This window comes from Nerophis ophidion, linkage group LG02 (assembly GCF_033978795.1).
Source record: "Nerophis ophidion isolate RoL-2023_Sa linkage group LG02, RoL_Noph_v1.0, whole genome shotgun sequence".
NCBI lineage: Eukaryota > Metazoa > Chordata > Actinopteri > Syngnathiformes > Syngnathidae > Nerophis > Nerophis ophidion.
The window spans coordinates 76,164,906-76,189,250 of record NC_084612.1 but is presented as its reverse complement, the minus strand read 5'-3'; the positions used below and the strand labels follow the sequence as shown (position 1 = coordinate 76,189,250).

Sequence of the window (24,345 nt, the reverse complement as noted above, 5' to 3'; positions counted from 1 at the left end):
TAACAATAAAAAAAAATAGGTACTTGAACATTGATTTAAATTGTCAGAAAAGAAGAGGAAGGAATTCAAAAGCTAAAAAGGTATATGTGTTTAAAAATCCTAGAATCATTTTTAAGATTGTATTTTTTTTAAATTGTCTTTCTGAAAGTTATATAAAGCAAAGTAAAAAAATAAATGAATTTATTTAAACAAGTGAAGACCAAGTCTTTAACATATTTTCTTGGATTTTCAAATTCTATTTGAGTTTTGTCTCTCTTAGAATTAAAAATGTCGACCAGCTTGCTAGTAAATAAATAAAATTCAAAAATAAAGGCAGCTCACTGGTAAGTGCTGCTATTTGAGCTATTTTTAGAACAGGCCAGCGGGCGACTCACCTGGTCCTTAAGTTGGTGACCCCTGGTGTAGACAGTAATTTACGGACAAATAAATTGAGCATTTTTTTGTCTTGCCTCCCCGCTTCCTAGAGTCCATACATGTACCCGCTGTTGTTCTCCAGCACCAGTGAGTCTTCAGCACTTCTCATCAGGCCTTTTAGCGAGGCCGGCTCGCTCAGAGACCACATCTGTAAGGTAGGGTGGTGACACTTTCAAAATCTTCATAGAGTGCGTCCGGTTATCACTCACACTGCTTTACTTTTTCCATACTTTGTAACAGCCATATTCCGAAGTGGTGTACGTTTATTTTTGCCCTCAAAATTCTAAAAAAAAAAAAGAACAATCCCACATTCACCTCCGTGCGTCGGTTGAGGTGGGCGGGGTTGGGGGGGCGGGGGTGTATAATGTAGCCTGGAAGTGTTAGGGATGCATGGGATTCGGGGTATTTGTTCTGTTGTGTTTATGTTGTGTTACAGTGCAGATGTTCTCCCGAAATGTGTTTGTCATTCTTGTTTGGTGTGGGTTCACAGTGTGGCCCATATTAGTAAGAGTGTTAAAGTTGTTTATTCGGCGACCCTCAGTGTGACCTGTATGGCTGTTGAACAAGTATGCCTTGCAGTCACTTACGTGTGTCCGCAGACGCCACATACATTATTTAAATGGGCTGACAAGCTGTTTGTTACGGTTGTAGAGGGTGTTAAAGGGGAACATTATCAGCAGACCTATGTAAGTGTTAATATATACCTTGATGTTGCAGAAAAAAGTCCTTTTTTTTTTTTAACCGATTTCCGAACTCTAAATGGGTGAATTTTGGCGAATGAAACGCCTTTCTATTATTTGCTCTCGGAGCGATGACGTTACAACGTGACGTCACACAGGTAGTCAATCCACCATTTTCTCAAACACATTACAAACATCGAGTCAAATCAGCTCTGTTATTTTTTTGACTGTTTTCTGTACCTTGGAGACATCATGCCTCGTCGGTGTGTTGTCAGAGGTCGACGGATTTAAGTTGCTCCAGTGTCACAAGATGCGAAAGTCTCGATCGTTTGGTCTGCACATTTTATTGGCGATGCTAAGGCAGATGTGGCACAGAGATGTATGGATAACCTGCAGATGCATTTGCAACGATAAAGTCAACGAAATCACAAAGGTGAGTTTTGTTGATTTTATTGACTTATGTGCTAATCAGACATATTTGGTTGCGGCGTGACTGCCAGCTAATCGATGTTAACATGCTACGCTAATCGATGCTAACATGCTATTTAGGCTATCTGTATGTACATTTTTAGCTATATTTGCATCCAGTGTTTCCCTCCACCCACATTTAATGCCAAACAAATACTTACCAATCGACGGATTTAAGTTGCTCCAGTGTCACAAGTTGCGAAAGTCCCGATCGTTTGGTCTGCACATTTTACCGGCGATGCTAAGGCAGATATGGCACAGAGATGTATGGATAACCTGCAGATGCATTTCCAACCATAAAGTCAACAAAATCACAAAGGTGAGTTTTGTTGATGTTATTGACTTATGTGCTAATCAGACATATTTGGTTGCGGCGTGACTGCCAGCTAATCGATGCTAACATGCTATGCTAATCGATGCTAACATGCTATTTAGGCTATCTGTATGTACATTTGTAGCTATATTTGCATCCAGTGTTTCCCTCCACCCACATTTAATGCCAAACAAATACTTACCAATCGACAGATTTAAGTTGCTCCAGTGTCACAAGTTGCGAAAGTCCCGATCGTTTGGTCCGCACATTTTACCGGCGATGCTAAGGCAGATATGGCACAGAGATGTATGGATAACCTGCAGATGCATTTCCAACGATAAAGTCAACAAAATCACAAAGGTGAGTTTTGTTGATGTTATTGACTTATGTGCTAATTAGACATATTTGGTTGCGGCGTGACTGCCAGCTAATCGATGCTAACATGCTACGCTAATCGATGCTAACATGCCATTTAGGCTAGCTGTATGTACATTTGCAGCTATATTTGCATCCAGTGTTTCCCTCCACCCACATTTAATGCCAAACAAATACTTACCATCGACGGATTGGCTTCACGGTGGCAGAGGGGTTAGTGCATCTGCCTCACAATACGAAGGTCCTGCAGTCCTGGGTTCGAATCCAGGCTCGGGATCTTTCTGTGTGGAGTTTGCATGTTCTCCCCGTGAATGCGTGGGTTCCCTCCGGGTACTCCGGCTTCCTCCCACCTCCAAAGACATGCACCTGGGGATAGGTTGATTGGCAACACTAAATTGGCCGTAGTGTGTGAATGTGAGTGTGAATGTTGTCTGTCTATCTGTGTTGGCCCTGCGATGAGGTGGCGACTTGTCCAGGGTGTACCCCGCCTTCCGCCCGATTGTAGCTGAGATAGGCGCCAGCGCCCCCCGCAACCCCGAAAGGGAATAAGCGGTAGAAAATGGATGGATGGATGGATGGATGGATCGACGGATTTAAGTTGCGCCAGTGTCACAAGATGCGAAAGTCCCGATCGTTTGGTCCGTACATTTTACCGGCGATGCTAAGGCAGACATGGCCGAATAGCGTCAATAGCTATTCGCTCAATACCTTCAGTTTCTTCTTCAATTTCGTTTTCGCCATCTGCCTCCATACTCCAAAAATCCGTTTCAATACATGCGTAATCTGTTGAATCGCTTAAACTGCTGAAATCCGAGTCTAAATCCGAGCTAATGTCACTATACCTTGCTGTGCTATCTGTATTTGCATCACTGGATGACGTCACAGGAAAATGGACGGTGGCTTCACAGATAGCGAAAATCAGGCACTTTAAAGCCTTTTTTCGGGATATTCCATGATGGGTAGAATTTTCCCAAAAACTTCGAAAAATAAAATAAGCCACTGGGAACTGATTTTTACTGGTTTTAATCCTTCTGAAATTGTGAAAATGTTCCCCTTTAAGCGCAATGTGTTCACAGACCGCCCTTAATATTGGCGTTTGGGTGAAAATCAGCAGACATTCGAGAGAACAGTTGCCCTGAAATTTGGGAGTCTCCCGGATAAAATGGGATGGTTGGCAATTGTGACGTTGTCTAGCGGCATTCAATTAAAACTCGCGGGCCGCACTAATATTACATTTTCATAAAGAGGTGTGGGACGCGTGTCTGAGACCCCTGGTTTATACATACAGTAGCACAAAGCAAAAAAACCTTTGTATGCTGTGTTATTTAATTTTGAATTTCAAAAGAGTTTTGTGGCTCCCGTTGTTTTCTTTACTTTGTGACACGGTTCAAAATGGCTCTTTGAGTGGTAAAGGTTGCCGACCCCTGCCCCAGAGGAACACTGTCTCTCTGACAGTGACCATCGGGTTCTTGGTCACCTCCCTGACTAGACTAGGACGAATGCAGCAATGTACAGAGACAAATCTAGACTCCAAACATCCCAGAATAAGCTAGTCCGGTTACTTTTAGACCTCCACCCCAGATCACACCTCAATCCAACCCACTTCTCCAAAGTGGGCTGGCTCAGGGTGGAGGACAGAGTAAAACAACTTGCACTGAGCCTGGTCTATAAAATCCGCTACACCTCCTTGATACCGAAGTACATGTCAAACTACTTCCTTAACGTAAATGACCACCATAACCACAACACCGGGGGGAGCTCCACAAACCACGTTAAACCCAGATTCCGATCTAACAAAGGTCTTAACTCATTCTCTTTCTATGCCACATCAATGTGGAATGCACTCCCAACAGGTATAAAAGTAAGTCCATCTCTATCCTCCTTCAAAACCGCTCTAAAACAACACCTCCAGGCAACTTCAACACTTTACTAATACCCTCCTCCATTCACATCCCATCTCCCCGGATTATAAACAACTCAAATGTACTTCTAATGTATATACTTGTTCTTATGCTATGTGAACTCACTATGTTCTCTGCTGGCTGTACATATCCTACTAAATAAGACCTACACTGTTTCGATGTCCACATTTCTCTGTTGATGCAATTGTTGATAACTAAAGTACTGATATCAACCAAAGCTCCTCATCCCACCCCCCGGATTGTAAATAATGTAAATAATTCAATGTATATACTATGATGATTAACTTGTGTGATGACTGTATTATGCTGATAGTATATATTTGTACCATGAATTGCTTAACGTGGACCCCGACTTAAACAAGTTGAAAAACTTATTGGGGTGTTACCATTTAGTAGTCAATTGTACGGAATATGTACTGTACTGTGCAATCAATTAATAAAAGTATCAATCAATCAAAAACATCCTGCACGAAAACAAACGCTTCCAATCCAACCGCATGGAGCTCGAGACGTCTTTCTCCGAGGGTCCTGGCGTCAGAGAACAAACAGCCAAACAGGACACGCATGTTGATGAAAACCAAGTTAATGTTTGTGTGTCAGGTGAAGCCCAGAGAGACCTACTTGAAGAAATACGGCAACCCCAAGAAGAGTGAGGGTCTTGAACTAGCACACATCCAACTGTATGGCCGCCAGATACTGGAGGTATGCACACACACACACACACACACACACACATACACATACATCAGTACTAAATTACACTTTTCAGGCCCTGCGACTCCTCCACGACGGCGGCTTATTTTACGGCCACCTGCACGCCTCAAATGTGATGGTGGACCAAGGCACGTGTCGACTGACGGACGTGGAGAACGGCATGCTGGGAGTTCCCTCTGTCCTGCGACCTGCCTTCACCCACTTCAGGAAAATCAACGTAGGTCTCAACAGCACAGTTACCGTCTACCCAACCATATTTAATAACTGAAATTAAATCTTAAAATGTTATGCTTGAATACGAGTACATTATTCAATATGCCTTTTTTCTATAAGAAGCTAGTTCAATCAATCAATCAATGTTTACTTATATAGCCCTAAATCACTAGTGTCTCAAAGGGCTGCACAAACCACAACACGAACCACTACGACATCCTCGGTAGGCCCACATAAGGGCAAGGAAAACTCACACCCAGTGGGACGTCGGTGACAATGATGACTATGAGAACCTTGGAGAGGAGGAAAGCAATGGATGTCGAGCGGGTCTAACATGATACTGTGAAAGTTCAATCCATAATGGATCCAACACAGTCGCGAGAGTCCAGTTCAAAGCGGATCCGACACAGCAGCAAGAGTCCCGTTCACAGCGGAGCCAGCAGGAAACCATCCCAAGCGGAGGCGGATCAGCAGCGCAGAGATGTCCCCAGCCGATACACAGGCAAGCAGTACATGGCCATCGGATCGGACCGGACCCCTTCCACAAGGGAGAGTGGGACATAGGAGAAAAAGAAAAGAAACGGGAGATCAACTGGTCTAAAAATGGAGTCTATTTAAAGGCTAGAGTATACAAATGAGTTTTAAGGTGAGACTTAAATGCTTCTACTGAGGTAGCATCTCGAACTGTTACCGGGAGGGCATTCCAGAGTACTGGAGCCGAAATGAAAACGCTCTATAGCCCGCAGACTTTTTTTGGGGATTTGGGAATCACTAATAAGCTGGAGTCTTTTGAACGCAGATTTCTTGCCGGGACATATGGTACAATACAATCGGCAAGATAGGATGGAGCTAGACCGTGTAGTATTTTATACGTAAGTAGTAAAACCTTAAAGTCACATCTTAAGTGCACAGGAAGCCAGTGCAGGTGAGCCAGTATAGGTATATATGTATGTATATATGTATATAAAGGTATATACAGTACAGGCGTAATATGATCAAACTTTCTTGTTCTTGTCAAAAGTCTAGCAGCCGCATTTTGTACCAACTGTAATCTTTTAATGCTAGACATGGGGAGACCCGAAAATAATACGTTACAGTAGTCGAGGCGAGACGTAACGAACGCATGGATAATGATCTCGGCGTCTTTAGTGGACAAAATGGAGCAAATTTTTGCAATATTACGGAGATGAAAGAAGGCCGTTTTAGTAACGCTTTTAATGTGTGACTCAAAGGAGAGAGTTGGGTCAAAGATAATACCCAGATTCTTTACAGAGTCACCTTGTTTAATTGTTTGGTTGTCAAATGTTAGAGTTGTATTATTAAATAGAGGTCAGTGTCTAGCAGGACCGATAATCAGCATTTCCGTTTTTTGGGCGTTGAGTTGCAAAAAGTTAGCGGACATCCATTGTTTAATTTCATTAAGACACGCCTCCAGCTGACTACAATCCGGCATGTTGGTCAGCTTTAGGGGCATGTAGAGTTGGGTGTCATCAGCATAACAGTGAAAGCTAACACCGTATTTGCGTTTGATGTCACCTAGCGGCAGCATGTAGATGCTGAAGAGTGCAGGGCCAAGGACCGAACCCTGGGGAACTCCACACGTTACCTTAACGTAGTCCGAGGTCATACTGTTATGGGAGATGCACAGTTGGTAACCATAGTGTGTTTGTGTGCATGCAGACCACCGAAAGCATCGACGTCTTTTGCTTTGGTCACTTACTCTACGAGATAACTTATGGACGACCCCCAGCCAACGTTCCAGTGGACCACTATCCTACCAACCCCTACACTGCTGTGGGTCAGTACACACACACATTCTTGTATTTGTTACCTTCTTGAGACCTCTGAAAAATGCCTACCTCTTTTGGACCACCCTTTCTAGATATATAAAGGTTTGTATTTACAACATTAAGTCTAGAGGGGGAACACTTCGAATTTTAACACGCACTTACACACACTTGTTATTTCATATGTTGACCAGAATGGGAGCACTTTTGAAACCGACACACAGCCAATTTGAAACATGCCTACCTCTTTAGGACCACCCTTTCTAGATATACAAATGTTTGTATTTACAACATTAATAATTTATACATACTATGCAAATATAAAAAAGGTAAGCTTTTAGTTTATTTTTTGTGTGTGATTTTTTTTTTATCTTCATTATTTACGTCCAAGTTATTACAGTATGCCTCCATATATATGTGTGTGTATATATATATATATATATATATATATATATATATATATTAATTTTGGCCAAAAGGGGTGCATTTCAATTTCTTAAACACACTTGTTATTACATATGTTGGCCAGAGAGGGAGCACTTCAAATATTTGCACTCACTTGTTTTACACACACTTGTTATTTCATATGTTGACCAGAAGAGTAGCACTTTTAAAACCAATTTGAAAAATGCCTACCTCTTTAGGACCACCCTTTCTAGATATATAAATGTTTGTATTTAGAACATTAATAATATATACATACTGTGAAAATACAAAATAGGTAAGCTTTTAGTTATTTTAATTTTTTGTGTGTAATTGTTTTTCAATCTTCATTATGTACTTCAAGTTATTACAGTATGTCTCTATATACATTTTTTTATTTTTTATTATTATTTTGGCCAAAGGGGGTGCATTTCAATTTCTTACACACACTTGTTATTACATATGTTGGCCAGAGGGGGAGCACTTTTGAAACCGACACACAGCCAATTTGAAAAATGCCTACCTTCTTAGGACCATCCTTTCTAGATATATAAATGTTTGTATTTACAACATTAATAATTTACACATATTATGCACATATAAAAAAGGTAAGCTTTTAGTTATTTTTATTTTTTGTGTGTAATTGTTTTTTTATCTTCATCATTTACTTCAAGTTATTAAAGTATGTCTTTGTATACATATAAAAAAAAAAAAAGTTAATTAATTTTGGCCAAAGGGCGTGCATTTCAATTTCTTACACACACTTGTTATTTCATATGTTACCCAGAAGGGGATCACTTTTAAAACCGACACAGTCAATTTAAAAAATCCCACCTTTTTGGAACCACCATAACTTTGATAGATTTCACCACCAGGGGTGCAAATGAGACATTCTCTATTAGATGCAATGGTTTTCTGTATTGGGAACATGATTTATGTCTTAACTTGTTCACACCTCCTCATATGGAAGGAACTTTTCCTTGTTGGTCTCTCAATAAGGGTAGAAATACACAAACACACACACTTTTTGTGTACAGTTTCTTTGTGTCTGCCTTCTAACGTGTGTATTTGTCTGTTTAGTGTCAGTGCTGCAGTCCATCCTGTCCACAGAGGCGTGTAAGTCAGGAATGCCCACAGTGTCACAGCTCATTCAGACACCGTGAGTTTTGTCCTTTTTAATTATTTTTTAATGAGCGTCAATAACATCAACATCGTGTATGATTTTTATTGTTAATTCATATGTTACGTTACACACAGGTGTAACACGTGTGCGTTTTGTGTGTATGTCACAGCAGCGGTCGTCAAACTGGTTTTCACCAAGTAGCACCTTAGAATACACTTGGCTCTCCAGGTACTGCCATAATAACCAACAGTCAAATACAGTAGCATAGTAGGCCTAAGTATTCATTAAAAACAAGGCTTAGGTTTTAATTTAACAGGTGTATTTCATATTTTGGTCCACTGTAACATTAAACACAGTTTAAATAGTAACACTGTGTTTGAATTGTAGCGTCCTGGAAGAGTTAGTGCTGCAAGGGGTTCTGGGTATTCATGTTGTGTTACAGTGCGGATGTTCTGCCGAATTATGTTTTTTATTTTTGTTTGGTGCGTCATTCTTCACAGTGTGGCGCATATTTGTAACAGTGTTAAAGTTTTTTATACGGCCACCCTCAGTGTGACCTGTATGGCTATTGACCAAGTATGCCTTGCATTCACTTGTGTTGTGACAAGCCGTAAATGTTATGTGAATGGGCCGGCACGCAAAGGCAGTGCCTTTAAGGCAGGGGTCACCAACCTTTTTGAAAGCAAGAGCTACTTCTTTGGTACTGATTAATGCGAAGGGCTACCAGTTTGATACACACTTAAATAAATTGCCAGAAATAGCCAATTTGCTCAACTTACCTTTAAATCTGTTATTATTAATAAAACTAGTTAATTTGAATCTTTTTGAAAAAATTTAAAAAATAATTTATGGAACATCATTAGTATTTTTTCCTGATTAAGATTAATTTTGGAATTTTGATGACATGTTTTAAATAGCTTAAAATCCAATCTGCACTTTGTTAGAATACATTACAAATTGGACCAAGCTATATTACATATATACAAAGACAAATCATTATTTCTTCTAGATTTTCCAGAACAAAAATTTTAAAAGAAATTCAAAAGACTTTGAAATATTTAAATTTGATTCTAAAGATTTTCTAGATTTGCCAGAATAATTTTTTTGAATTTTAATCATGATAAGTTTGAAGAAATATTTCACAAATATTCTTCGTCGAAAAATAAGAAGCTAAAATGAAGAATTAAATTAAAATGTATTTATTATTCTTTACAATAAAAAAAAATACTTGAACATTGATTTAAATTGTCAGGAAAGAAGAGAAAGGAATTTAAAAGGTAAAAAGGTATATGTGTTTAAAATTCCTAAAATCATTTTTACGGTTGTATTTTTTCTCTAAAATTGTCTTTCTGAAAGTTATAAGAAGCAAAGTAAAAAAATTAATGAATTTATTTAAACAAGTAAAGATCAAGTCTTTAAAATATTTTCTTGGATTTTCAAATTCTATTTGAGTTTCGTCTCTCTTAGAATTAAAAATGTTGAGCAAAGTGTGACCATATTGGTAGTAAATAAATACAATTTAAAAAATAGAGGCAGCTCACTGGTAAGTGCTGCTATTTGAGCTATTTTTAGAACAGGCCAGCGGGCGACTCATCTGGTCCTTATGACCCCTGCTTTAAGGTTTATTGCCGCTGTGTACTTCTCCCTACATCCGTGTACCGTACAGCGGCGTTTAAAAAAAGTCCTAAATTTTACTTTTTGAAACAGTTACCGATAATTTCCAATATTACATTTTAAAGCATTTATCGGCCGATAATACCGTCAGTTTGATATTATCGGACATCTCTATTAGGTATCATGTCAAATTACTTTTAAGGGTCATTGATCTGATTTACTCACGTTATCCACAAGATGGCAGCAAATATGAAGCATTGAGAGTATTGAAGATTAATTTGTCAGCACGCCTGATATTCAGTATAAAAGAGCTCATGCAACATGTTTGTGTACATGAAGAAATAAGTGTATTTTGCAGGATGTGTCATGTTTGTGATATTCTTCTCCAGGCTGTTCTGTCACGTCCAGTTGCAACATTCGGATAAAGTCCAGATCAAAGTGAGCAGCTCTCTCTCATTAGGTGCACGTACTGTATGTGAGCCTGACTACATTAAACGTCTGATTGATGTCTATCCAGGTCCCCAGCAGGCTGAAGGACGCCCTGAAGACGGCCAAAGATCGTTTAGAGAAGCGTCTGCAGGGGGAGCAGAGAGTGGTGAGCAGATCACACGACCTATTCAGCCTTATTAGATCCAAACACTGACCTCCTGGACAAGCATCGTCACTTTCTCGTGCCCTTTTCACCTTCCTGACGTCCATGTGCAAGTTATTCTGAGATGTATTTGTAGAGGTTGCCCTCTAGTGGGTTCCTCGGACCACCACACACTTCCACGAGAGCCTGGATGAAGGATACAACACTGTTTTATTTTCATAAAATAGTGCAAGTGTTTTGCTTTCCAGCACACTCTCTTTTCTGCGTCGTGTGTGTCGCTTTCTCTCTCTCGCTCTCTGTCTCTCTCTCTCTCTTTCGCGCTGTTTCTCTCTCTGTCTCTCTCTCTCACTCTCGCTGTCTCTCTATCTTTGACTCCAACAACGTGTCTCACTCCGGCTGCTGCTAATAAAGGCGACAGGTGATTAGATAACAGGGCCCACCTGGGCCATCTACTCACCTGTCTTCAAGGCCAGTCCTGGCACACCCCATTCCGCGGCAGGCCACTTGGAAAATGTCATTACATTTGGAAATGTAATGACATCAAAATGCATCTATTGAAGTGAAGTGAATTATATTTATATAGCGCTTTTTCTCTAGTGACTCAAAGCGCGTTTACATAGTGAAACCCAATATTTAAGTGACATTTAAACCAGTGTGGGTGGCATTGGGAGCAGATGGGTAAAGTGTCTTGCCCAAGGACACAACGGCAGTGACTAGGATGGCGGAAGCGGGGATCGAACCTGGAACCCTGAAGTTGCTGGCATGGCCACTTTACCAACTGAGCTGTACTGTCTATATTTTGTTGTAATCAGCCCCTTAATGGAGAACTGCACTTTTTTGGGGGGAATTTGGCCTATCGTTCGCTATCTTCATGAGCTCGGTTGGTAGAGCGGCTGTGCCAGCAACTTGAGGGTTGCAGGTTCGATTCCCGCTTCTGTCATCCTAGTCACTGCCGTTGTGTCCTTGGGCAAGACACTTTACCCACCTGCTCCCAGTGCCACCCACACTGGTTAAAAAAAAAAAAAAATGTTACTTAGATATTGGGTTTCACTATGTAAAGTGCTTTGAGTCACTAGAGAAAAGCGCTATATAAATATAATTCACTTCACAAAAGTTTTTTGTTTTTTTTTGCATCCTAACGTGTAAAAATCGTCTCGTTCTTGGTTGCTAGCAACGCAGCTAGTTGGCACGTTGTGTATATAATAAATAAAAACAGAAAACGATGATTTGCAAATCCTTTTCAAACCATATTCTATTAAATAGCCTGCAAAGACAAGATACTTAACGTTCAAACTGGTAATCTTTGTTACTTTTTGCCAATATTAGCTCATCTGGAATTTGCAACATGTTTAGTTGGCAAAAAAGACATCCGAACAAAGTCTTTTTAATGGACGCCCCTGCTTATTTCAGCAAGACAATGCCGAGCCACATTCTACACGTGTTACAACAGCGTGGCTTCGTAGTAAAAGAGTGCGGTTACTAAATTGGACTGCCTGTAGTCCAGACACGTCTCCCATTGAAAATGTCGGGCTCATTATAAAGCGTCAAATACGACAACGGACTGTTGAACAACTTGAGCTGTACATCAAGCAAGAATGGCAAAAACATTCCACCTGAAAAGCTTCAAAAATGTGTCTCCTCGGTTCCCAAACGTTTACTGAGTGTTGTAAAAAGGAAAGGCCATGTAACACAGTGGTAAAAATGCCACTGACAACTTTTTTGCAATGTGTTGCTGCCATTACATTTCAAGTTAAACCTTGTATTATGTTGGGAAAAATGACATTGATTATGTTGCGGGTCATTTTGACCCACACTGTGTAAATGCACTCAAAACAGTCAAGGAAACAGGTTAAACCAATAACAATTTTATTTTAGGTTGTATAAACATTTAGAAAATTGACATACAATACATTTTTTATTCCAATTGTATTATGTTAAGGGTCAATTCGACCCATTTCAGTTTTTGTGTTATCCCTTCTTTTTCTTGCTGAAATCTGGTGACTTTTCCTCATCTAGGGTCATGAACTGGTGTGTAAATCTGGACACTTTTTTGTGTAGTGGAATGTTTGTGCAGAATTTGTATAAAAAGATGATGTTGCGAGTCATTTTGACCCAGGCGCTTTAATGTGGGTAAATAGCTGTTCAGATCCAAAAATAAACATGTCTCCTTGATGTACTTTTTACTTTGATGTACAATTGTTTGTATTTTGATTGTCTCTGAGACCCAGAGCCAGGTATGTGAAGAGAGGGAACTTTCTCACACTTGGCCTTGTCTCCTCAGATGTCATCCTTCTGGAGCTCATTTTTGGTGAGTTTGTCAAAGAGATGACATGAGAACAGTGACAAGGACAAGTTTGAGGAAGTTTCCTCTCTTCACACACCTGGCTCTGGGTCTCAGAGGCAATCAAAATACAAACAATTGTACATCAAAGTAAAAAGTACATCAAAGAGACTTGTTAATTTTGGCTATTCACCCACATTAAAGCGTCCGGGTCAAAAGGACCCCCAACATCATCTTTGTATACAAACTCTGCAAGACATTCCACTACTCAACAAAGTGTCCAGATTTTACACACCAGTTCATGACCCTAGATGAGGAAAAGTCACCAAATTTCAGCAAGAAAAAGAAAGGATAACCAGTACTTTGATAAACACAAAAACTGAAATGGGTCAAATTGACCCTCAACATAATAGAAGGGTTAATGATTATTTGCAAAAAATAAAAAATAAAGTAGTTTCTCAGTTTGAATATTAAATATCTTTTTTTTGCAGTCCAGTCAACTGAATATGACATGAAAATGATTTGCAAATCATTGTATTGTGTTTAATTGACCATTTACACAAGGTGCCAACTTCGCTGCTTTTGGGTTTTGTACATTTCCATTTGGTTCATGTGAATGTTTTTGTATATTTTGCTTGAAGCTGCACCAGCACAGGAGGCTGACCAGAGCTCAGTCTCATCACGGCTCAGAGGAGGAGAAGAAGAGGAGGAAGATTCTGGCGAGGAAGGTATGCATGATTCCTGCCATTCCTCTTTAAAAAACTAAACCTGTTGAAGCGACCATCTCCCAGTGAAAGTAGAATAGTGGCATGGTGGTACACAAGGCTGTTTGTCTTTGCAGAAGTGCAGGCAGTCCACTTACGAGAATGAAGATGATGTCTCTGTTCGCAACAACAACAACTCTGGTAGGTAACCATAATCATGCTTAAAGGCCTACTGAAAGCCACTACGAGCGACCACGCAGTCTGATAGTTTATATATCAATGATGAAATATTAACATTGCAACACATGCCAATACGGCCGCTTTAGTTTACTAAATTGCAATTTTAAATTTCGCGCGGAAGTATCATGCTAAAACGTCCCGGTATGATGACGCGTGCGCGTGACGTCACACATTGTAGAGGACATTTTGTTCCAGCACCGTTCACAGCTATAAGTCGTCTCTTTTCATCGCATAATTCTACAGTATTCTGGACATCTGTGTTGCTGAATCTTTTGCAATTTGTTCAATTAATAATGGAGACATCAAAGAAGAAAGCTGTAGGTGGGAAGCGGTGTATTGCGGCCGCCTTTAGCAGCAAAAACACAGCCGGTGTTTCCTTGTTTACATTCCCAAAAGATGACGGTGAAGCTTTACTATGGAACAAGGCGGTCAAGCGAACATGGTTCTCTACCATATGTCAACCGGCAGGTTTCGGTGAGAAAATGGTGGCAATAAGTCGGCTCTTACCATAGACATGAGCGGAGAGCTTGCGTCGTTCCTCCTGCACCTGTCAAATAGGCAGCTGCGGACTCTCTTGCCTCCTCCCACCGGCCGCCCCCGACTGTCGGATGCTTCCATCGTGGAGGAGGGAAAAAGAAAAAAAAAAATCTTAGCCGGCTGCCTTCGCCTCGTGGAGAAACATGGCTTCCCTCAGAGACACTGGCGGTCACCACACCCCTCCGACTTTCAGGTTGTAAAGGTACGACCATAAAATCTTAATAAAACACTAGTATCCAATCCAATCCAATCCACTTTATTTATATAGCACATTTAAACAACAATAACGTTTCCAAAGTGCTGCACAGCCATGTTAAAAACAATATTATGCTCCACCAATGACTGAATAAAACTAAAAATGAATAAAAATAAAACCAATAAAAACAATATAAAAACAAATATGATTAAAAACTATTTTAAAGGGTAAAATCAATTAAAACAGTAAAATAAAAATAAAAGTGTATAAAAAACACAGAGGACAACAATAAGTAACACAATAAGCAGATAAGGGATTTTCCAGAATTATCCAAGTAAATTTGTCTAATGTCTGAATCGCTCTGCCGTCTAGTTTTTTTTTTCTAGTCCTTCACTCTCACTTTCCTCATCCACAAATCTTTCATCCTCGCTCAAATTAATGGGGAAATCGTCACTTTCTCGGTCCGAATCGCTCTCGCTGCTGGTGGCCATGATTATAAACAATGTTCAGATGTGAGGAGCTACTTCCGGTACAGGCAAGACTTTTTTATTAGCACCAAAAGTTGCAAACTTTATCGTGGATGTTCTCTACTAAATCCTTTCAGCAAAAATATGGCAATATCACGAAATGATCAAGTATGACACATAGAATGGACCTGCTGTCCCCGTTTAAATAAGAACATCTCATTTCAGTAGGCCTTTAGGGTTATATATATAAACGATTTATTGATTGATTGATTGACTTTTTATCCTACTAGCTTGTCTTTTCTCCTTGTCCCATGTCTTTTAGCCTCATTTTAGTCCTTTAGCCTCACCGGTATTACTAAATGCTAAATTAAATCAGCATGATCGCATCTTTTTTTCCAGTATTTTCAGCACTTAGTGCCCCTCGCAGACACAAATGGGCAAATTCACGTGACAAAACAAGCCCAAAGTCGCTAAAATTAGCAGGTTTGGCGACATTGGGCTGACTCGAGTTCATCTTACACAACTCTGGTGCGTTCAAGCAGAGGTAAATAAAAGTGGAAAAGGGAACGCTCTGCAAAACACAATGCAACAAAATGATTTAAACATGCAAACACTGAGTTTTTTCTAGCAGTGTATTGTTTTTCTAGTAAAATATTTGCGGCCGTGGTCTTGTAGTTGAGTACCTCCTTGTGTAGTTTACATAAAGAGTAGAATCATACTTGCCAACCCTCCTGGATTTTCCGGGCGACTCCCGAAATTCAGCGCCTCTCCCGAAAACCTCACGGGACAAATTTTCTCCCGAAATTCAGGCGGAGCTGGAGGCCACGCCCCCTCCAGCTCCATGCGGACCTGAGTGAGGACAGCCTCTCTTCACGTTCGCTTTCCCACAATAAAAACATGTGCCTGCCCAATGAGGTTATAACTGTAGAATGATCGAGGGCGAGTTCTTGGTTTCTTATGCGGGTTTATTGTTAGGCAGTTTCATTAATGTCCTCCTAGCGCGGTAACAACACACAACAACAGCAGTCACGTTTTCATCTACCGTAAAGCAGTTCGTCTGTGGTAAACAGCAATATTGTGACACTCTTAACAGGACAATACTGCCATCTACTGTACATGCATATGGTTAGAAAAATAGTGACAGAGAATAGAACAAGGAAATACAATTCAACCCTTAACTCAACAATGAGTAGATGAGTGTTATGTGTGTGTATATGTGTAAATAAATGAACACTGAAATTCAAGTATTTATTTATTTATATATATATATATATATATATATATATATATATATATATATATATATATATATGTATATGTGTGTGTGTGTGTGTGTGTGTGTGTTTATGTGTATATGTATGTGTATATATGTGTATATGTATGTATGTATGTGTATATATGCCATCCATTTTCTACCGCTTATTCCCTTTTTGGGGTCGCGGGGGGCGCTGGCGCCTATCTCAGCTACAATCGGGCAGAAGGCGGGGTACACCCTGGACAAGTTGCCACCTCCTCGCAGGGCCAACATAGATAGACAGACAAAATCCACACTCAGATTCACACACTATATGTGTATATGTATATATATATGAGAATACTTGACATGGTGAATATTAGCTGTAAACATAATCCTCCCCTCTTAAAAAAAACGATGCTCGATTATCAAAATATATGAAAGTGAAAAATGAAATTAAAGTATTTGTTCAAAATGATTAGCAGGGAGACTCACGATTGTGTGTACTTATTTTTATGTTGAATACACTTCGGTATTCAACATCATCGAAACGTTTTCAGTTTCAAAGTTAATTTTTTTCCAAGTACAAAAGGTTTGGCTGTAATTTAGCGGCATAACATTGGAGATACCGTATTTCCTGGAATTGCCGCTGGGGCGCTAATTAATTTAAAACCTCTTCTCACTCCGGCGCTTACCATGCGGTCAATTTAGGCCTGCGCTTATAAATTTGAGTGTGATGTAAGGATACCATCATGAACAGCACATTTAATAAAAAAAACTTTATTATGGTCTTATCTTTACTTATAAATGAAGTCCATGTGCAGCTCCTTCTGATCAAAAGCATTGATAACTTGTTTATAGAAGTCTTCCTTATCTTTCTTCAGTTTTAAAAGTCTCTCTGTCCCGATGGAGATCTTCCTTTATTACCTCATGCTTCGATTGAAAGTCCAGTTTAGAAAACTGTTTTATTTTAGATATGTAATCCTCCATGTTAAAAGTGCAAGCGAGAGGAAAAAATAAACAATCGCTGCTTGTTGTCACTTCTTCTGCAGCCTAGTAGTCGCAAGAAGGATCACTAGCGCCCTCTACCACCAGGAGGCGGGAGTCATTTAATGACTCATATTTGACACACGCAGCTACGGTATATTAATAAAACATAGCTGCTTACTGTTCTATTTAGCATATTCAATAGCTTGGACCTTAAATCCTACTGAATAGCTCTTAATCTTCTTCCCTTTATGCGATTTTAAATGATTGAAATCAGCCTCCTCCATTTTGAAAATGACAGGTGAAGTGTCACTCGTGACGTGATGAGTTTGACCCTGCGGAAATTCTAAACATGCGCTAGTAAAAATAATATTTTGCGAAACAAGTTTGACCCGGCTGTAATTCTAGGCAGGTGCATACTATATACCCGGCGGCAATTCAAGGAAATACGGTAAATCCAGTTTCAGCTCACTCCTGCCACCGATGGTCAGTAAGTGTAACAACATTCAGACTTGAGTCACGATGTCATGTTTTGTGTTTTTTTTTTAGGCTCTGGCGCCAGTTCCCCTCCCACATGCCCCTCTTCCCCCACCCCCCCGCCTTCTACAGGTAGGTTTGTCCATGTTTTGACTTCTGGTGTGTCTTTTTTTCTTTTTTTTTTCTGTCGTCCTCCTTTTGCTTCTGCTATGACAGAAAGGCACTTTGTACTGTAGGCAGTGTTTAGGCGGCATTGCCTTCTGTGAAAACTCCCATTTGTGCCCATGGCACACCACTAGGGGGTCTCTTTGGTTTTGGCTGAGATGCATCTTAGGTTTTGTAAATTTACTTTGTATCCGGAAAGTATTCCCAGCGCTTCACTTTTTCCACATGTTACGTTACAGCTTTATTCCAGTATAGAATAAATTAGTTGTTGTCCACAAAATTCTACACACAATACCCCATGATAATTAAAGCTGCAAGCAGCGATGGACGGGACCGACTTTTGCTGGTGTTTCCTGCCTTTACCCATTCAACATATCTTTACCTGCTCATTACCTACCTTCCCTACATCCTGGGGTCACACTGGTGCTTCTTTCTTTCACCCACACATGCTGGTGCTTCCTGCCATCACCCAGACAACATATCTTTACCTGCACGCTACCTACCTTTTCTGTATCCTGGAGTCAAACTGGTGCCTCCTTCTTTCAAAAGCAGTTTGTTTGCCGTAAACAACAATGTTGTGACACTCTTAAACAGGACAATACTGCCATCTACTGTACATGCATATGGTTGGAAAAATAGTGACAGAGAATGGAACAAGGATGGACAATTCAACCCTTAACTCAACAATGAGTAGATGAGTGTTGTGTGTGTACATGTGTAATTAAATGAACACTGAAATTCAGGTATTTATTTTATATATATATATATATATATATATATATATAGAGCTCGAATTCACTTAGAGTCAAGTATTTCTTATATATATATATATATATATATATATATATATATATATATATGTGTGTGTGTGTATATGTATGTATGTATGTATGTATATATATATATATATATATATATATATATATATATACATATATATATATGAAATACTTGACTCTTAACCACGCCCCACCCTCACTACGCCCCCCACCTCCCAAAATCGGTGGTCTCAAGTATGCTTAGATATTGGGTTTCACTATGTAGAGCGCTTTGAGTCCATAGAGAAAAGTGCTATATAAATCACTTCACTTTTGAGCTTTATGTACAAGTGATTTCTTAGTTTTGAATTTTTAATACATTTGCCAAAAAATCTATTTTTCACATTGTCATTGTGGGGTATTGTGTGTAGAATTTTGAGGACAAAAAGGAAATTATTCCACTCTGTAATAGGGCTGTGACGTAACAATGTGGAAAGAGTGAAGCGCTGTGAATACTTTCTAGATGCACATACAAAAATAAAATCTGATTTTTCTACAGTGAAATTCTGAATTGTACCACCTGGACTTTAAAGGTCCCACTAGGTTTTTCCTTCACTAGACCAAGATACAGGATGTAGAGTTGATGCTGGCTTCCTACCATGTTCTGGTGTCTCCTTTCCTTCCTTCTGTTCTACACTCCTTCCTCCTTCCCTCCCTCTCCCTCTTGTTACTGTCTAAATGCTGATTGGTCCACTCAACTGTTGTTGTCGTCTCTCTTTTTATCCTGTGCCGTCTCCACCATAGAGCATGCACCATTCTGACCGTGTTGTTGGGGTAAAGTAAACACTTTTCCATGTTTATGATGATGATGATGAGGGTCTCTGGCAGTGTTTCTTTCTTTTCTGTTCTTTAATCAAAGCTGTCGTACTTCGGAGCTTCCCGGCAAGAGCTGTTGGCACACAAGTTAATAAAGCTGCTGTGTTTGAGCTGCACAGGGAGACCTAACGCTTGCTCTTCTCCTGCAAAGCGTGCAGCTTGCCCGGGAGCCCACGTACGCTCAACTTTTTGTTCAAAGCTCACAATCTGCAATGAAGTGCAAACGACACACAACTGCTGCCGTGTCATTGGAGATTGTGACGTGTCTCGTCTGCTTGGACACCTTTTGTCTTATTTTTGTCCTTGTGTGTGGTCAGCAGCCTTTGGGAGACCGTTTTAGCTAGAGATCCACCGATTATCGGTGTTTTGACCTGTGTGTGTGTGTGTGTGTGTGTGTGTGTGTGTGTGTGTGTGTGTGTGTGTGTGTGTGTGTGTGTGTGTGTGTGTGTGTGTATATATACATGTGAATATATATATATATATATATATATATATATACATGTGTATATATATGTATGTGTATATAGATATACATATATACAGAAATATATATGTATGTATGTATGTATAAACAAACCCCGTTTCCATATGAGTTGGGTAATTGTGTTAGATGTAAATATAAACAGAATACAATGATTTGCAAATCCTTTTCAACCCATATTCAGTTGAATATGCTACAAAGACAACATATTTGATGTTCAAACCGATAAACATTTTTTTGTTGTTGTTGCAAATAATCATTAACTTTTGAATCTGATGCCAGCAACACGTGACGAAGAAGTTGGGAAAGGTGGCAATAAATACTGATAAAGTTGAGGAATGCTCATCAAACACTTATTTGGAACATCCTACAGGTGTGCAGGCTATTTGGGAACAGGTGGGTGCCATGATTGGGTATAAAAGCAGCTTCCATGAAATGCTAAGTCATTCACAAACAAGGATGGGGTGAGGGTCACCACTTTGTAAGCAAATTGTCGAACAGTTTTAGAACAACATTTCTCAACGAGCTATTGCAAGGAATTTAGGGATTTTACCATCTACGGTCCGTAAATTCCTCAAAGGTTCAGAGAATCTCGAGAAATCACTGCACGTAAGCGATGATATTACGGACCTTTGATCCCTCAGGCGGTACTGCATCAAAAACTGACATCAGTGTGTAAAGGATATCACCACATGGGCTCAGGAAAACTTCATAAAACCACTGTCAGTAACTACAGTTGGTCGCTACATCTGTAAGTGCAAGTTAAAACTCTACTATGCAAAGAAAAACCCATTTATCAACAACACCAAGGAACGCCGCTGGCTTCGCTGGGCCTGAGGTCATCTAAGATGGACTGATGCAAAGTGGAGAAGTGGTCTGACGAGTCCACATTTCAAATTATATTTGGAAACTGTGGACGTGGTGTCCTCCGAAACAAAGAGGAAAATAACCATCTGGATTGTTATAGGCGCAAAGTTCAAAAGCCAGCATCTGTGATGGTATGGGGGTGCATTAGTGCCAAAGACATGGGTAATTTACACATCTGTGAAGGCACCATTAATGCTGAATGGTCCATACAGGTTTTGGAGCAACATATTTTGTCATCCAAGCAACGTTATCACGGACACCCCTGCTTATTTCAGCAAGACAATGCCAAGCCACGTGTTACCATGAATTGATTAACGTGGACCCCGACTTAAACAAGTTGAAAACTTTATTCGGGTGTTACCATTTAGTGGTCAGTTGTACGGAATATGTACTGAACTGTGCAATCTACTAATAAAAGTATCAATCAATCAATCAATCAAAAACAACAGTTTGTGGTGCATTATGAAGCGTAAAATAGGACAGCGGAGACCTCGGACTGTTGAAAGATTGAAGCTCGACATAAAAAAAGAATGGGAAAGAATTCCACTTTCAAAGCTTCAACAATTAGTTTCCTCAGTTCCCAAATGTTTATTGAGTGTTGTTAAAAGAAAAGGTGATGTAACACAGTGGTGAACATGCCCTTTCCCAACTACTTTGGCACGTGTTGCAGCCATGAAATTCTATGTTAATTATTATTTGCAAAAAAAAAAAGTTTATGAGTTTGAACATCAAATATGTTGTCTTTGTAGTGCAGGGGTAGGGAACCTATGGCTCGCGAGCCAGATGTGGCTCTTTTGATGACTGCATCTGGCTCTCGGTTAAACCTGAGCCAACACTGCTTAACACAATAAGTAATGAATAATTCCACTTGTAATAAAAGTGTTAAAAATAACGTTCAAAATATCAAACATGCTCATGCATTTGAATCCATCCATCCATTTTCTACCGCACTTTATTTATTAATATTTTTTTAGGGCTTGCCCTCCTGGGGGTTCTTCAGACCACCAAGCACCGACATGAAAGCCTGTTTCAGGGTTACGATATTTTTTTTAATTTTTCAATAAGTCTCTCAGTTGCTTTCCAGCAATTGTCTTTTTCTCTTTCGTTCTCGCTCGCACTCTGGCTCCAGCTCCAACCCTGCCTCTCCTCCTGGCTGCTGCTTATAACAGAGTGATTAGATGACAAGGCCCAGGTGGGCCATCTACGCACCTGTCGCTGATTTCGAGGCCGGTCCTGGCAACACCCCGCTTCGCTGCAGGCCCGCAGGCCACGCCCCCTCCACAGTTAGCTTCAGAATATCAATGTTATTACAAAGAATAAGAGAGTTATTATACTTTAGAAATGTTGGTCTTACTTAAAAATGCACGCGTTTAGTTGTGTTCAGTGTTGAAAAAAATATTATATGGCTCTTAGGGAAATACATTTTAAAATATTCGGATTCTTCGCTCTCTCAGCCAAAAAGGTTCCCGACCCCTGCTGTAGTGTATTCAACTGAATATGGGTTGAAAAGGATTTGCAAATCATTGTATTCCGTTTATATTTACATCTAACACAATTTCCCAACTCATATGGAAACGGGGTTTGCAGTTGACTCCTGCAGGAAATGTTTTGCACAAAGATTTAAAAAAGCCCTGTAATGATGACCCTTCTGTGGGATTTGGTTGACCCTTGGACGCCCTTGAGCAAGGGCCTGTAGTGCACTACCTGGTTACTTTCCATCCCCTTCCAAGCACGCTTGTGGGCTGCAGACATTCCATCTTTGTGCAACAGCCTCCTACCGGAAGGGATGTTTCAGAGCAGAGTGTGTCGCTGTTTGCTCTCTCACCCTCTCCCCTACCTGTTTCCACCCAGGTGACCCGACGGCCCCTCCTCCCCCGCCCCCTCCCACGCTGGACCCCGGCGTGACACAATCACGCTCGGACGGTCCCGGCGGCGGACGCACCGCCTTGCTGAGCTCCATCCAGACCTTCGCCAAAGGCCAACTGAGGAGGGCGGCGACTACAGACCGCAGCGGGCCCGTCCTCTGACCCCCGTCCTAACTGGACCGCCGCGCTTTCCCTGACATGTGAAGACCAATCCCTTTTCAAGACAATCCAAATATCTATTTACAAATCCATTTTTTTTTTGTTGTTTAAACATTTATTTTTATTTACTGGCACTTGGGGCTAAGTTGATTAGCAACACTAAATTGGCCCTAGTGTTGTGAATGTTGTGTATCTGTCCAGGGTGTACCCCACCTTCTGCCCAATAGTAGCTGAGATAGGCTCCAGCGACCCTGAAGGGAATAAGTGCTAGAAAATGGATGGATTGAGTGTAAATCCTTGATTATTGCCCCCTTGATGGATCTTGTAGAACCCCAACATGACAAAGGTAACCTGCTTTTTGTTGCTAATGCAATCCTCTTCAATGCGCTAAAATTGTCATGGCGCCATCTTGCGTCCGGGTTTGGAACTGCAGCTTCCCTTTTCACCTCCAACCAAGACATGGAACCCCAAATTCCTAACTAATAAGTTGTTGTTTTCTTGCAGTAAACGAAAAAAAATTTCAAAACAAATTTTGGTCAACAAAAGACTTAGAAATAGTTTAACTTGTCATATTTTGCGGAAATAGACTTTTTAGTGTGTATCGCCGTTTTTTGGTTGTTTACACATGACAAACAAAAGTGACTTTTGCGTGTGTTTTGGATAACCGTTCGCACACAAACATGCGTATGACGTTTGTTTAAGGTGGTCCCGCTGCTTTGTTTTTCACGTTAGATGGTAATCCTCATTCTTCAGGATCATCCAGTTTTCTGACTTGCCTCTATTTACTCAATCGATCTGGACGTGTAGCTCCGCGAGACAATTTGTTGTGTTCAAATGTTAAGAGCGTTTATTTCACCGTGCCATATATATGATACGATCCTTGTGCCTATGCGAGTGTAAGAATGTGTTGCGGGTGATTTAGCACACAGTACGTCATCACTCATGGACTTGAACCCGATGACTGCTTTCAAAAATGATTTTTAAAGAACTGAAAAATGTCTAAAAGACTGTGTGAATGTTTTTGAGGCTCCATGGCTTGTTTTTATGACCCAGTGCAATCCGGTTTGGTGAGATTTTCATTGAATTGTGTCTGAATATTTATCTGCAGCACTTTACCGCAAGGCAACTTTGTCACGTTATTATACAAAATAAACTCGTAAGTGTCGGATACATTTGTGTTGATATTTTCATCCTATTAAAGTTTTAGCCAGTTTTTAAACTACAAACCCCAAAACTCGCTTTGCAAAATAATTAGCGCATGCTTAGTATTACCGCCGGGTCAAACTCGTGACGTCGCGAGTGACACTTCCCCTGTCATCATTTTCAAAATGAAGAAGGCTGATTTCAGTACCGGTAATATGAAATTGCATAAAGGGAAGAAGATTAAGAGCTATTCAGTAGGATTTAAGGTCC

The 24,345-nt window shown here is 40.2% G+C and overlaps 1 protein-coding gene across 2 annotated transcripts in view; it reads left to right on the top strand.

The window, feature by feature from the left end:
- The window catches only part of pxk (PX domain containing serine/threonine kinase), a 38,908-nt gene extending 14,806 nt beyond the window's left edge, over positions 1-24,102 (top strand). Inside the window, exons 8-19 of one of the 2 annotated variants that reach the window (XM_061891443.1) lie at positions 465-569; positions 4,773-4,874; positions 4,942-5,103; positions 6,780-6,897; positions 8,390-8,468; positions 10,436-10,484; positions 10,564-10,641; positions 13,561-13,647; positions 13,761-13,824; positions 17,834-17,893; positions 19,489-19,518; positions 22,760-22,891. In XM_061891443.1, the coding sequence (XP_061747427.1) occupies positions 465-569; positions 4,773-4,874; positions 4,942-5,103; positions 6,780-6,897; positions 8,390-8,468; positions 10,436-10,484; positions 10,564-10,641; positions 13,561-13,647; positions 13,761-13,824; positions 17,834-17,893; positions 19,489-19,505 (921 nt within the window). In that variant the 3' untranslated portion in view covers positions 19,506-19,518; positions 22,760-22,891. Of the gene's footprint in view, positions 1-464; positions 570-4,772; positions 4,875-4,941; positions 5,104-6,779; positions 6,898-8,389; positions 8,469-10,435; positions 10,485-10,563; positions 10,642-13,560; positions 13,648-13,760; positions 13,825-17,833; positions 17,894-19,488; positions 19,519-22,759 lie in introns of both variants that reach the window. The other variant, XM_061891437.1, reaches the window with a different exon arrangement.
- The last annotated feature ends 243 nt before the right edge of the window (positions 24,103-24,345 follow it).